Genomic DNA, 14919 nt, shown 5'->3' with positions numbered 1-14919 from the left:
CACGCCGTGTACATCATCCCCACCTAACACCATTATTTAAAAGGGACGCCTTCCTTGCCACTTATGCCAATCCCATCTACTAGCCTTTCCATCTACTACACGTTACCTTCTTCTGCACCTTCCTTTTCTTCGATTTCTTCCTTTCCTCCTACTTTTTCCACTCCTACACCTTTACACATCCCTTGACCTTTACCTGTCCAACCTCCTCCTGCATTGCCACTTTCTGCCATTGCACGCATACAGACCCATTACCACCCCCTCCTCTGCCTCCACTTACTCCACCTATGCTTCAGCCTGGAGCTTCTAGCCTATCAGCTCTTCCCTCCTCACCCTCTTCCTGTGTAATGTAAGTGCTCTTGTATAGCGCCCTTATGGGACAATTGGTGGCATCGCTGTGCGTTGATGCCCATGTCTTTATTCAACCAACAGGAAAAGCTGGATGTGGCCCCCAAGAGGGATGTGGAGGGCATGGGAGCGCCGGAGATCAAGTATGGGGAGTCGATGTGCTTTGTGCAGCATGCAAGCAGCGGGCTGTGGCTGACCTACGCTGCCATTGACACCAAGGTGGCCCGCCTGGGGCCCCTGAAGAGAAAGGTGAGCTCTACTGCTAACCCCATCATGGCCTTGATCTGCCGGGACCCACCCCTTGCCTCACTGGATACTCACGCCTCAGCCGAATGTCACTCATTCACTCATTCCCATCGCCACTTCAGTGAAGTGCCACTCAATCCCTGTATTGCTGCCTCCACACACTTCAGTGGCGTGCCACTCACTCTTCACATCACTGGCCTCACACACTTCAGTGGATTGACACTCCCCGTGTTACTAACCGCACATATTTTGGTAAGTGTCACTCATTCCCCTTATCACTGACCTCACTCAATGGGCTGTTTCTCATTCCCGGGATAACCAGTCTCAGGTGTGTCACTCAGTCCCTACAGCACTGGCTTTACACTCTCCAGTGGAGATCAGTCATTCCTTGCACCACTCGCATCACAGAATTCATGTTGAGTGCCACCCTACACTTGAGTGAACTGCTGCCATGTCTGTGTTGATGAGGTTGGAGGCTGCACTCGCCTTGTTGGGGTCTCACCACTCTTTCTTGCCCCCAGGCAATCTTGCATCAAGAGGGTCACATGGACGATGCGCTGTCCCTGTCTCGCTCCCAGCGGGAGGAGTCCCAGGCCGCCCGCATGATCTACAGCACCGCCGGCCTCTTCAACGTCTTCATCAGGTACTCTTAGCTCTGCCACCGTCTGTCCGGGGCTATTTTTGAGTAAGACTTGGACAGCAATTAAAGATCTGTGAACCCTCCTTAACATGCTTTACGAAAGTGAATACGATCGCCAGGGGTGTCATTTATAACGATTGCGCCAGGCTGCTTATGTGTTACTTATGGACTGTGCAGAAACATGTAATGATTCCCATCACACATTTCTCTCGCTTGGGCCCTTTGGTAATGTTCCAGCATGCAACTTTCCTTTATCAACCACTTTCACAAGGATTCTACCTTGCTGTGTTTCTCTTGTCAATCACTTATCCAAGACTCTAAGAACTTTCTCATCAAACTCCAGTTGGCAGGGTTTCTCTTTTCAGTCACTTTCACAAGGACCCCAGTATGCTGTGTTTCTCTTTTCAGTCACTTTCACAAGGACCCCTGTTTCTCTTGTCAGCCACTTATGCAAGGCTCTTGAAGGTGTGCCCTGAAGTTACAGGAGGCAACGTTTCCCTTTTCATCTTTTCATCCTTTCATCCACGCTCACAAGAGCTCTATGAACATTGTCTACAAATTCCAACAGGCAACACTTTTCTCTTTTCAGTCACTTCCACGAGGCCACTAGGAAATTCCAGTATGCAGCTCTTGTCTGTAAATGTCCCTGTGTCAATGTTTAACGGCTCTAAGAGCAGTTCCCGCATGTTTTAGCATGTAGCCTTTTTCCTGACCCTGATAACTATTCCTACAGGTTCCAGCCTGCTGCACTAGTCTCAGCATAATCCTGTCAGTCTCTGACCCCCACCAGTTATAAATGCCACATCATATCATATCACCAGGGCTCCTCACACTCTCCCGGTTCACTCCTTACACAGTCTTTTTAAAACTCTTTGAGTCTCATGCCCTTCTCCAGTTTCTGGATGTCACCTCAATGCTCCCCCGCTGTACACAGGGGCTGAACCGTGATCCTGGCTACGGCTCTGTGTGTCTTGGCCGCTTGCTCTCCTCCTCTGTTTGTTCATGATTTCCTTAGCTCTTCTCTTTGTGGTGTCTTGCATTGCCACTCTCATCCAGTCACTCCTCCTTCCTCCTCATGGCTGGTTACAGGTCCTGTTATCCATCATCGGCAAGTGTTTCACTCCTGGTATGCTCTGCTCCTCAGCCACAGATTTCACATTATCTCGGATCTCAGTCATCGTTTGTAGTAATACCAATCTCTGTGTCTTTTCCTGTGCTTTTTCTCCCGGCTTCATATGTGATCATAGATACTGTAAACAGACTTATGGAGCTCATTGGTTGAGCAGGTATAACAGGCACTTCACCACATGTTATGCCATTATTCGGTCATGTCAAGATATGGCATGTCTTGATATATCAGGCTGTATGTCATAAGTCACGCTATGTCATGTAATGATGTCTTGTCTTGATATGGAATGAAATGATGTCAGGATATATGTCCAGATATCTAATTTCATGATATGTCTTTTCATAGTATGGCATGGTATGGCATGACATGTACAAAACAAAAGAGGTGATGGCTGGAAGGTTTGGCATGAAGCCTAACCTCTGGCATTGCTCTGGTAAACCCTTCAGACCATCGTTCTTTCAAGCCTTTACAGTCCAGCCCGAACTTCTAGGTCACATCCCTTTTGCAGGAGAGCACAATCATCCACAGACATGTTTTGACCTCAGTGGGCATCATCACTGAAGAGTAGCTTGCGTCTCTAGACCCGGCAGGCTCGGGACCCACGTCTGGGCATGACATGATATGCTCTTTAAAGTTTCAGCTTGACATTCCCGATAAGGTTGACACTCCCAGTAAGCTGCCAGTGTAGAATTAAAAGTAGGTTCAAAGTTGTACATTTCCAGTAAAATCCCACTTTCACATTCCTAGTAAGCTCACAGAAGTTGCCATTCCCAGAAATCTCCTCTTTGATAGAAATTTAGAATGCTGAACTGGAAAATCAAAAATCAGCCCCAAATGTCATGACGAGCAAGCTGCTGTTGGAAGAACCCTGCCCACACTGGAAAAACAGAACACACATCTCTACGCCACTGATAACTTAATGGTAAGCAGATGAGGCTCATGAAATATCACCAAGTACTTATGGTCCAAATCTTACAGTTTGACATTCCCTATCAACGTAACATTCCCAATTACCCACATTCCAATAATCATACCTGGGATTTCCTGCAAAAACATAATTTTGTTTACTTGTAAAGAACATTATACTTCCTTTGGTTAGTGTTTAATGACATCAGATTGCTTTAATCACCTTGGACACTTTTAAATTACTTTAGAGTACATTGAATTACTTTATATTGCTATTAGATTACCTCAGATTACTGCATATCAATTTCAGATTACCATATTTATGTTAGGTTTCTTCATTTTAGCATTGTATGAATGTAGAATCATTTTTGATTGCCTTAGATTACTTTTAGACTGATTTGGGTTATGATAGATTGCTTTTAGTTGTCCATACATTTGTGTGAATCACTGTGGTTTAGCTTTAGTCTTCCTTTAGCTGTCATCAGATTATTTTCAATTATATTAGATTACAAATAGATTACAATGAATTATTATTAATGTATTTAACATAGCTTTATATTACTTTGGAATAATCTTAAATTGCCCTACATTATTTTAGGTTACATAAAAGTACTTTAGGATTATAATAGATCACTTTTATTATATCAAAGATTACCTTCAAGTCCTATGGATTACTTTTAGATTCTATCATATTACTTTTGAATTGCCTTCAAATAATGTGTGATTACCTCAGAATACATTTTAAATGTCTTACAATATATATTAGATTACCTCATATTACAATGGCATACTTCAGAGTCCTTTAAGATTTATGTGGATTACTTAAGATTGCTTTTAAATTATCTTTAATTACATTGTATCAATTAGAAATTACCCCATAGCATAATAAATGATCATATATTATGTTTAGAGTATACTAAATTAGATTGCATCAGAATACATTGTATTTATTAGATAACTTTTACGGGGCGTGGCTTGAGCAGCCATGGAGTAGGACGTGCTTCCCGTGGAACTCCGGAGGATCCGACAGATGATCCGTACAAACTACCTTTAAAAGTGCACCACTGGTTCCAGAATCGATCACACACGCATGGGAATGGATGCTTCGCTCATTGTATAAAGATCGAGAAAAATCGTAAGCGGGAGTCTGGAGGAATTGCTCGACGAATGACGGCGGCGGCTCGGTCCATTGTCACACAAGATGGCCGACAACAAAAGAAACGAAACCAGGGTACCCAAAGAGGACGAATAGAGGCGGCGGCCACGGGGAAAGAACGACAATGGCGAGGTGGAGGCGGAATACAAAAACCCCCGGGGGCCGTAGGTCTTGAGTCGTGAAAGTTTGGGCGCTGGCCCGGACGGCAGGGGCCCGAGGGCAGCAGAGGTGTGAAAACGCAGGCCGGACCACGACCAGCACGAGAAGCGCTCGCTCGGCATTGAACTAGCAGCGGCGAGAAGAGGTGGAGGTTGCGACTGCCTGGAGACCACCGCGACAGTCAGTAAAGAGCGGATATTGTGGCTGGGGAGACACTTGGTTGCTGAATCGTGATAGGGAGACCCAACGGTAACCAGAAAATGGCGGCGCGAGGGGCCGTGGGCAAGAATAAGACCAAACAACCCACGATGGACATTTTTGCAAAAGCACAACTGTCTCCTGCGGCCACCTCAACCAAAGGCCCGATGGCACAGGCTGAGGGCACGACAGCGGCTGATAATCGTCAGATTTTGGAAGCCATTACGGATCTGAAGGAATCTTGGGGGGTTGTGATGATGGACCTACGCACTTCCCTGGAGGCTAAAATTGAAGCAGTTGGCATCGAAGTCTCCCTGCTGAGACAGGATGTCAGGGGACTGGCGGAACGCACAAGCAGCCTGGAGGGCGCAGTGAAATCTAATACGGACACCGGTGCCAACAATACAAAAGAGATCCATGCCCTCAAGCAATAGGTGACCAACTTGGAGTCTCCAGCAGAAGAAGTAGAAGGGAGAGCGAGGAGAAACAACATTCGTGTGGTGGGTCTGCCGGAAGGCGAGGAGGGCCAGGACCCGACTGATTATATCGAGAACTTACTCCTACAAAGATCGGGGCCGGTACACTCTCGCAAAGATTTGTGGTCGAGCGTGCACATAGAGCCCTCATGTGGAAGCCGAGACCAGGGGTCCCTCCACGAGCAATAATTGCCAAGATACTGAACTATAAAGACCGGGAAAAAATATTGGAGTATTTTCGGAAAGGCGGAACAATCGAGAGGGCCTCGAGCACTATCACGGCATACCCGGATTACACTATGCTGGTCCAGAGGCAGCGGTACAGCTATGTAACCATCAAAAGGAGGCTGCGGGTGACTGGGATAAAATATATGCTGCTCTACCCTGCGAAATTGAAGGTAGTGTATAAGGGCAAAATGCACTTTTCTGACACTCCGGAAGAAGCGACAACGTGGTTGGATCTGCAGGGCTGCCCGGATCAAGACACAGAGGAGACACAAAATGGACGTGAAAAGTGACTTAGACACGGTATGCATTTTGCTATGGCGGCGAGCGAACATTCTAGGTGAAGGCTGAGAACGATGGGCCTGGCTGTAGGAGGCTGATATTCGATAACATATTGCGGATTGTGAGAGACTTGATGGACTTGAATATAGTGGTGGTTACATATATTTAATCTGTACAGCAATGTGCAGTTCTTTGATGTGCTATTGGAGCGGCAGGGCGGTAGCACCCTACCCCCCGAATTGTAGTTGTAGTTATAGTAGGTTGGTCACTAGGGCGGCCTCACCCTGCGGAGCTTCGAGTACAGGCGAAAGACGGAAAGACCTAAATGCAGGGGAGCCTGAGATCTAGGGATGGAGCTGGGCAACAGTTGGGGGGGGAGAGTGTTGGGGAAGGGTTGGGAGGCGGGGGGGAGAGGGAGTGGGAAGTTTGGTGTGTTTTTGGTTAACAGGGTTTTAGAAGGGGATGCAAGCCTATATAGATTGGAATGGAACTCAAGGTTACACTGCACCTGGGGGGGAGGAAATGGGATCATACCAGGCCATGGGGGACCTTAAAATACTCACATGGAATGTGCGGGGGCTTAATAGCTATTTAAAAAGGAACAAGGTTATTCTGTATCTGCGCAGGCAGAAAATAGATATTGCTTTGCTACAGGAAACCCACCTTACACGTGAGAAGATGGACACGATAGCGGGAAAGTGGAAGGGGGTGTTGGTGTGCTCTTCGTACTCGGCCTACGCAAGAGGAGTACTTATATGGGTGGCGCCACATGTCCCGTTTCAGCGGTTGCAAGTGGTGGCTGAGACAGACGGGAGGATGGTTATGCTGAGGGGATTGGTAGAGAATGGGGAGATAAGTATTGTTAACATGTACGCCCCGAACCAGAACACGGTGGCGTACATTAGGACACTGAGTGCGAACCTGAGCGTGTTTGTGGGAAGCGCGGTGATCTGGGGAGGGGACTTCAACTGTGTATTGAACCCGAGGGTGGATAGATCGGACGGGAAATTGGATAGACCGGCCCCTGCAGCCAGGGCGCTACAGACACTGCTTGATGACTTTGGATTGGAAGCTGCATGGAGAGTGTGGCACCCTGGGGAGAGGCACTATTTGCATTATTCTGCCCACAGCAGTTATCAACAAAGCTGGACTATGTCTTTGCATCACCAGAAATGATAGCAGAGATTGCGCACATAGAGTACAGGGCCAGGGTCCTCTCGGACCACTCGCCCCTGATTCTTGCGCGGCAATATTGCCCCCCCGAGGGCGAGGATCCCGACATGGCGCCTACGAGCGGAGGCGTTGAGAGACCCCTTCTTTAGAGAAGATTTACGGGAGGAGATAGTACATTTTTTTGAAACCAATACTGGGACTGTGGTCTCAGCAGGGACACTATGGGAGGCCTTTAAAGTTGTTATGAGGGGGGCAGCCATGGCGAAATCCAAGGGCCTACAGGGTGGGGTTTCAACAGAACTGAGGGAGACGGAAGCAAAATTGGAAGCGGCCTTAAAAGCCGGCGACGATACAGCAGAGAAACTAGATTTGATTCTTAAGCTGCAGCAAAAATGTGCGGATTACTGGGAGAGGTTGTGCAACCGTAACTATAAAAGGTACATAGAGAGACAGCATGCTGGAGGTGACAAACCGGGGAGACTTTTGGCGTGGTTATATAAGAGCGAGACCCCCAGAGCCACAATAAGAACTATAGAGAGGGAAGATGGTAGCGTAGAGGACACCCAGGAGGGGGTTAATCAAGCGTCTGTGGATTATTATAAAGTGCTATATGGGGAAGACAGGGAAAGTAGCCGGGCAATGATAGAAGAAACGCTTGAGGATATGGGGCTGCCCAAGATAAGTGAGGAGGAAAGAGAGGAATTGGACTCCCCGATTACCCTGGAACTGGGGGAGGTGGTGAGGCAGTTGCCTACTAGTAAGACCCCGGAGACAGACAGGCTCCCAAGCAAATTTTACAAGGTATATATAGAAGAGGTCCTCCCCTCGCTGCTGGAGATGATAAATGAGGCGTTCGAGATGGGCCGCCTGACGGAGTCACTGAGAGAGGCTGTTATAGTACCTCTCCCTAAACCAAATAAACCAGGGCGCAGCTGTGGTTCCTTCAGACCTGTGTCAATGTTGAACCAAGACGGCAAGATATTAACTGCGGTCTTGGCGAATAGACTGAAAAAGGTCATTGGTAAGTTAATACATACGGATCAAACAGGCTATGTCCCCCATAGAAACATCACCAACAATCATAGGCGACTTCAGAGGATCATTGAGTTTGGCAGCGGAAGTGAGGAGGAAAAAGCAATCATGTCCCTGGATGCGATCAAGGCCTTCGACTCCGTCAAGTGGCCGTGGCTGCTGGCGGCCCTGAAACACTATGGGTTAGGGCCTGGCTATGTAAGGTGGGCGGAGATTTTGTATAATGAACCGCTGGCCAGAGTAAAGACGGGATCTGTGATATCAGAGAGGTGGCAGCTTAGTAGGGGTACTAGACAAGGATGCCCGTGGTCCCACCATAGGCATCGAGGTGAACGGGGAGCGGCATTTGGTCTCCCGATATGCGGACGACATGTTGCTGTATGTGCTGTATCCGGAGGAGAACCTCCAGTACATTTTGGAAGTGCTTGGGAGATACGCTGTGCTGTCAGGCATAGCGGTCAACCCCCAGAAGTCTAGTCTGTTCCCGTTGGGGAGGTATACAGGGGTTCCAGCAGAGACGTTACCGGTCTTACAGGTACCGTGGGCGGTTAGTACTTTTCGGTACCTGGGGATAGATATATATCACACCGTGGAGGAGGAGCATAGGTGTAATACAGAGGTGGCAATCCAAAAAATTGAGAAATGCATGCAGTTTTGGCCGAAGCTGCCTTTGGCAATGATGGGGCGGGGAGCGATGCTAAAGATGGTGGTCCTGCCAAGGCTCCTACATTACTTCGGGAATATTCCGTATCTGATTCCTAAAGGGTTTTTTGCCAAACTGAATAGCATGTGTAGGGACTTTCTGTGGCATGGCACGCGAAACAGAGTGGCATTATGGAAGCTCCAGAACTTCCATGACAAAGGGGGTATAAAGCTGCCCAATTACAGGCGTACTATGTGGCGAGCCAGTTGCAATATGTTGCCAAATGGCTATCTGATGAAGAGACCTCCGAATTTAGGCTGTTTGGGTGGGATTGTGCACCCTTTTATTTGAAAGAAGTTATGTGGGCACCCAGGGCGGAGATGGTGGGGCGCCCTAAAATGATGCTGTTGGGGTGGAAGGTGTGGCGCAGGGCATGCCAATTGATGGGGAACCCGTCCCCATGCTCGCCGCAGATGCCATTGGTGGTATTGACAGGGGCAGACGCTCAGCTGCGACTGATACTCTGGACCCACTGGGAGCCGGCTGGGGTGGCAACGATGGGGGATATTTGGCAGGGGGTTCTTGTGTTACCTTTGAGGGGCTGCGGGAGGAAGCTGGGTTGCACGAAGGCCAGTACATCACTTACCACAGAATGGTACAGAGGATTAAGAGAATGTGGCCCGAAACTGTGTTGGAGGAAGAACTGGACGCCACCATAGACGTTATATATGATATAGCTGAGGGGGGCCATGAGGTCTCCAGACTGTACGAGATGTTGATGTCTAAACTGGGGAAGGAGGTCACGCAGCTGAGACTGGGCTGGGAAACGGAGGTTGGGGCCCAAATGGGAGATGGGATGTGGGAACGGGTGCAAAGGTATCATAAGAAGGTGTCTAGAAACGCGAGACTGAAACCGATACAGCTTTACATAACACACAGGGCTTATATGACGCCTGGGAGGATATCGAGAATCGAGAATGCAGGTCGGCAAGCATGCCCCAAGTGCGACGAAAAGAACGCAGGCATGGTGCATATGTTTTGGTCTTGCCCGATCATAGAGAGGTTCTGGAGGGGTGTAAAAGAGAAACTAGAAGGAAGAGGGGTCAAGATAGTAGTGGACACGGTATGGGCCTGCCTGCTGGGGGGGTTCCCCAGACCACGGAAACTCAGGCATGTAAGCAAACTAAGGGACCTGGTTTATGTGCTTGCAAAGAGAAGGATTGCCATGGGATGGAAGTCATGCCATGTGCCGAGGATAGAGGTGTGGTGGAAAGACTTGCAAAAATGGGCAGAAGCTGAAACCATAGCATGGCAAGAGGCATGCAGCAACGGGGGGAGGAGGAGAATGAGTCCCTGATGGCCTGGAAATCACTGATAGCCAGATTGTTTGGGTCATTAGATGACCCGACTGAACCTGTTGAAGAGGAGACCGAACCACAGGGTGTGGAATCTGATGACTCAAGGTGATAGACTCGCAAGGGGGGTGAGGTAGTGGGAGTAGTGGCTAGTGAATTTAAAAAGTGTAATGAAACTGTTGAACATGCACTGTTTGTTTGGTTTTATTGTTTGTTTGTTCAAAAATGTAATAAAAACTTTAAAAAAAACTTAAAAAAAACTTTTACATTACCTGGGATTAACTTGAATTCTTTTTTAATTCCCTTTGATTTACCTTCAATTACTTCAGATTATCTTTGATTTCTTTTAGTTGGTCTTTGATTACCCTTGATCACTTTTAGTTTACTAAAGGCTACCTTGGACGTTTTTGGTATTAGTTTAAAATATTTTTTATAATTTTAAGATTGACTTTTAAATAGCTTAATTTCACCTTTGAGTAATTTTATATTACCTGTGATTATCTAGAATTTTTTTTAAGGGATATGTTGTTACTTTAAATTATATCAAATTACTTGCCCATTATCTTGGGTTACATTGTATTACTTAAGGTTACTTGGAGTATTTCGTATTACTTTCTCCTGGTTTGAAAGTCTTAGTGAGCTTGTCACTTCCAGTTTGCTCCCTTAAACTTGACAGTCCCAGAAAGCTTCATAGTTAACACTCCAAGTTAACTTGCAGTACTGATTAAATTACAATTCTGAGAAAGCACCCACTTTGACATTCCCAGAAATATGGCCTTTAATTAATTCAGGACATTCAACAAACTCCCTGTATATTCACAAGTTTACACAATCCCAGTACATTGCACTGGAAAATCTGAACCCAGCTCTGAACCCAGCTCCAAATATCATGGAAAGAATTCTGCTTTTGGACAATGCCTGCTTGTGTAGCTCAGAATGGTAAGACACAAAACATAGCTCCACACCCGATAGAAAACACTGGGCAGAAGTGTGATGAGTCTCAGAATATATCACACTCAGACCACACATTCCAAATCTTCAGGACAAAATGAGTACATACAACCCCATTAAGTGACAACATTTTCCCAGCTCAAATTGTGCCTGGCTATGCATTATCTGAGAAAGAAAAAGACCACTCAAAACCCACAAGACCAAGAATGTATGGAAGGGGCACCCTTTCTCCTTGTTTTCTAGAAAATAGAGTATTTAAGACCATGCATTCTTTAGAGAGTCTACAACAATGTCACAGTAAACGTTTGCTACCAGCTGCAGCTTGGTGCTCGATAACAGTGACTCAGAGAGGTTGAATAAGGGGGCAAGGTGGGCAGAGGCAACAGGTGCAAGTTCTTTACCAGTGTGTGGTGCAAAGAGGTCTATTGGTGGGCACAGATAGATGGAGTAGATGGAGGGAGACAGCTAGGGTATGAGGTTGGAGTGGGTGAGATGCAGAGAAAGGAGCTTCCTGGTTAGCATAAGGAAGGAGAGTAAAGGATGGGGAGATATGGAAAGGAGAGCGCAGGGAGCAGATGGAAGAGAGGGGCAGTAGGTGGAGGTCCACAGGAGAGAGCAAGGGAAAGAAGAGTAAAGATGAAGAGCAGGATTGGCTGAAGCATGGTAGGAAGGGGACACTTTGGGAGGGTGCCACAGAGTCCTAGGCAACCAAACACTGCAAGTCATATACAAAGGGTCTAAAGCAACCAGAAAATGGGATAAAAATATAAGCAACCCAGACCTTGGTGATCAGTCACTACAAGTTAAACATACTGGGTCTAGGCAATCAGAAAATGCAATTTGGTGGTGTGCTGGTGAACTGTTGTTAACTGTATTTTTGTCGGTTCATAATTATGATCAAGCAGGTGTAAGAAGGTTGACTCACGTGGTATTTCTGCATAAATGTGAAAAAGGATGGAGGGGGGTAGAGTAGAATGAGTGGCCCTAGCACCTACCAAGACCTAACCAGGCCAAATAAAACTTGCCCTTTGCTTTGAGGTCCCCCAAAAAGTTGCATGTCAATGTGACACCTAGGTATTTACCAATGTGTGCCTCGTTAGAAGGCCATGACCAAGTGGGGATTAGGGAGATGCAGATGAAGAAAGAGGATAGGCTATCTTCGAGGCGATTTTCTTTTATGTTCCAAAATGGACTCCTTCAGTAGGCAAGCCCCAATCTCTGATTGTGATAGGAATTTCTCCTGCTCAAGAGGGGGAGCCAGCTGCTAAAACCCTTACATGGTCCTCACATGCTTTTCTGTAGCCCTGGACGCATTTACGTAGGACCTGAATGGTGCAGGTGAGGAGGGAGGTGGGATCTGGGTGCTCATCCCAAGGATGATTTTACCCTGTTTCAAAAAGGCCACATTTAATATTATTCAATGGGCAAGTTGCCAAGCTGTGATGGTGGCTGGGCTTTCTTCTATTGAAGAGTGGCAGCCAACTGTTCAATCCCTCTCTTGGTCCCCCCATGCATACTCATCCTACAGGCTTGTTACAGCTTTTGGATGTAGCTTCCATTCAACGGCATACTAAATCAACAGACTTCATCGTGGACCTTCCTGAATCTGAGTATTGCACTTGTATCTTGTGGCTGCAGTTTCTTGCCTCAAAATAGCACATTCCATTCCTCCTGCTAAATTACCATTAGCAAACGAAATGTGTGATGGGGGGTTGGATTGATTTCCTTGAATAAACTGTTTTTGTCCTGAATGGCCCAAATATCAAATTGATTGACAGCACTTGAGATGGTGCAGTACATACAATAGAGGCCAAAACATATGTCGACCACCTAGGAAATACAAACTTGTTTTTTCCTTATCTATTTTGCAACACCAAATAATGTTTGCCAGGAATATAATGTTATTCATTTAGAAACCCCATAACAGGTTTTACAAAAAAGTAAAAACATCAAAAAATAAATGTTGTATACAAGTGACTAATATCCACTCAATGTGGCAATATACTCTAATGAATTGTTACGGTATATGGCTAAAAGTTCTTGTATGATCTAGGAATATGTTGTAAGTGATCACATGTCTTTTTAATGTTTTCTTAAAAAATGTAAGCAAGTAAATAAAATTGTATGACTTGCAGAATAGGTGTCTTTGTTAAAAGAGGTGTATATTCTACAAAATGACTCAGTAGTTTCACGATTCAACTGCCTGATGTTCATGAAAGGACTATAGAGAGGGGTAGTCGTTCTATCATTCCCTTGTTGTACTCCTCCTATGTGGCCAGGGGAGGGCAGTCACTACCTGATCCTGACCCTGCGGGTGGTATTATGAGGGAGGATCACATGGGAGAGACAACTACTGGTGAGATGTCATAACTTCATTGGACGAGATGCAGTATCCCCCCCTTTCCCATGAGGAAGACCCCTTAATACCCAAGGCCCTTTCCCATGAGGAAGACCCTCTAATACCTAAGACCCTAATGGCATTTTTCCAGCTGCTTGTTCCCCCTTGTAGAAGAAGTAAAGAAACCTACTCTTCGTATTTTTCTTGTCAAACACCCAATTGTGACACAAACACACAAAGGTCCAACACAACACCTTTTTCTTCTAAAGTACTTTTGTGTAAAATCACAGAGAAGAACCATTTTAATGACAATTGTTCAATGACACCTGTGGACTTCAACTCCCAGGATTCCCTAAGTACTGAGACAAGGAGGATGCAGGAGTTTGAACGAGGTACCACGAGCTTGAAACACAATATACAGTTTAGTTGTTTTTCGAAAGCACCTTTGCACGGGACATTTAAACATGGTGAGTGCACTATTCGCAGAAGCAGTGCAGGAGAAGACGTTGGCTCATGTCCCAAAGCTCACACACGTGAAGATCACGTAGCAGTGTGGCAGAGCAGAGAAGGCGCCACGTTAGAGGGAGACACGCCACACTAGAGACAGAAGTGCTGTGGAGGTGCTGGGAGCCGCAAGAGAGGTCCTGGGTGCTCGGCGGGTCGAGAAGGCAGTGTTCTCCATTCCAGGATCTGAAGGGAAGCAGGCGTGTGACCGTGGAGCCATGAAGGAAGCCAGAAGAATGTCTGCACACTCTAGTGTGGAAAGCGAGTGAAAGCAACACGCTGCAGAAGCGCAAACCGGACCAGATACCCTTGTTAACATAACGGGAAGATACTTTGAATGCAGAAAAGGCAAAGTGCAATCCCCAATGAGCTATGGATGCATGAAGTGCAAATGTGGGGCAAATCTTGAACAAATGTTACTGCAAACCTATATACCAAGCCAAGAGCAATACATACAGTATTGGTGATACAGAGAAACTGTGAAACACATGGGAAACCTTGACAAAACAGGACACAAGGCAGTTGAAACATATGAGAAGTCCTGGCAAAGCAAGACACCAGGCAATTGAAGCACATAAGAAGTCCCGCCAAAGCAAGACACCAGGCAATTGAAATACATAAGAAGTCCTGGCAGGGGAGTATACCAGGCACGTGAAACTCACAAGTGTTACCTGGCTGGCGAGTACACATGTCAATTGATGCTGCATAAAGAATGCTCACAGGAGAGTACACCCGTTAGTTGGCATTGCATAAATAAATCTGGCAGGGGAGTATACCAGGCAATTTGCAAAACTTCCAGAAATGTCAAAGAAAGTGGGCCTCATGTCAAGTTTGCTGGTCCGGAAATAAGGGTGCCAGTAAGCTCACCGGCACCCTTATTTCCAGACTGGCAAAATACGGGTTTGCCTGCCAGAGCCGCTGTGCCGGACAGGTCTGACTCTGACGGGCGCAGTGTTCACGGTAAGCAATGCCCTCACGGAAGCATCAGCACTATTAAAAATAGTGCTGGTGCTTCCATGTCCCGGATTTACAAATTTACCGGTGCCTGACTTTCTGCCGCCAGACTCGTAATGAGCTGGTGGAACCGGGAAGTCAGGTGCTGGTAAATCTTTACGGGTCTGGCGGCAACACACCGGTAGCACAGACAGGGTTACCGCCGGG

At 46.6% G+C, this 14919-nt stretch overlaps 1 protein-coding gene across 8 annotated transcripts in view; it reads left to right on the top strand.

Annotated features, from left to right (window-relative positions):
* RYR1 (ryanodine receptor 1) overlaps positions 1–14919 on the top strand; it is a 946449-nt gene that overhangs the window by 151649 nt on the left and 779881 nt on the right. For all 8 annotated transcript variants that reach the window (XM_069644325.1, XM_069644324.1, XM_069644319.1 and 5 more), the window contains 2 exons: positions 430–594; positions 1113–1234. In XM_069644325.1, coding sequence (XP_069500426.1) covers positions 430–594; positions 1113–1234 — 287 coding nt within the window. The remainder of the gene's footprint in view (positions 1–429; positions 595–1112; positions 1235–14919) is intronic.

Source organism: Ambystoma mexicanum, chromosome 2p (genome assembly GCF_040938575.1).
Source record: "Ambystoma mexicanum isolate Mex_15411 chromosome 2p, UKY_AmexF1_1, whole genome shotgun sequence".
Lineage (NCBI taxonomy): Eukaryota > Metazoa > Chordata > Amphibia > Caudata > Ambystomatidae > Ambystoma > Ambystoma mexicanum.
This window is presented reverse-complemented; position numbering and strand designations above follow the sequence as displayed.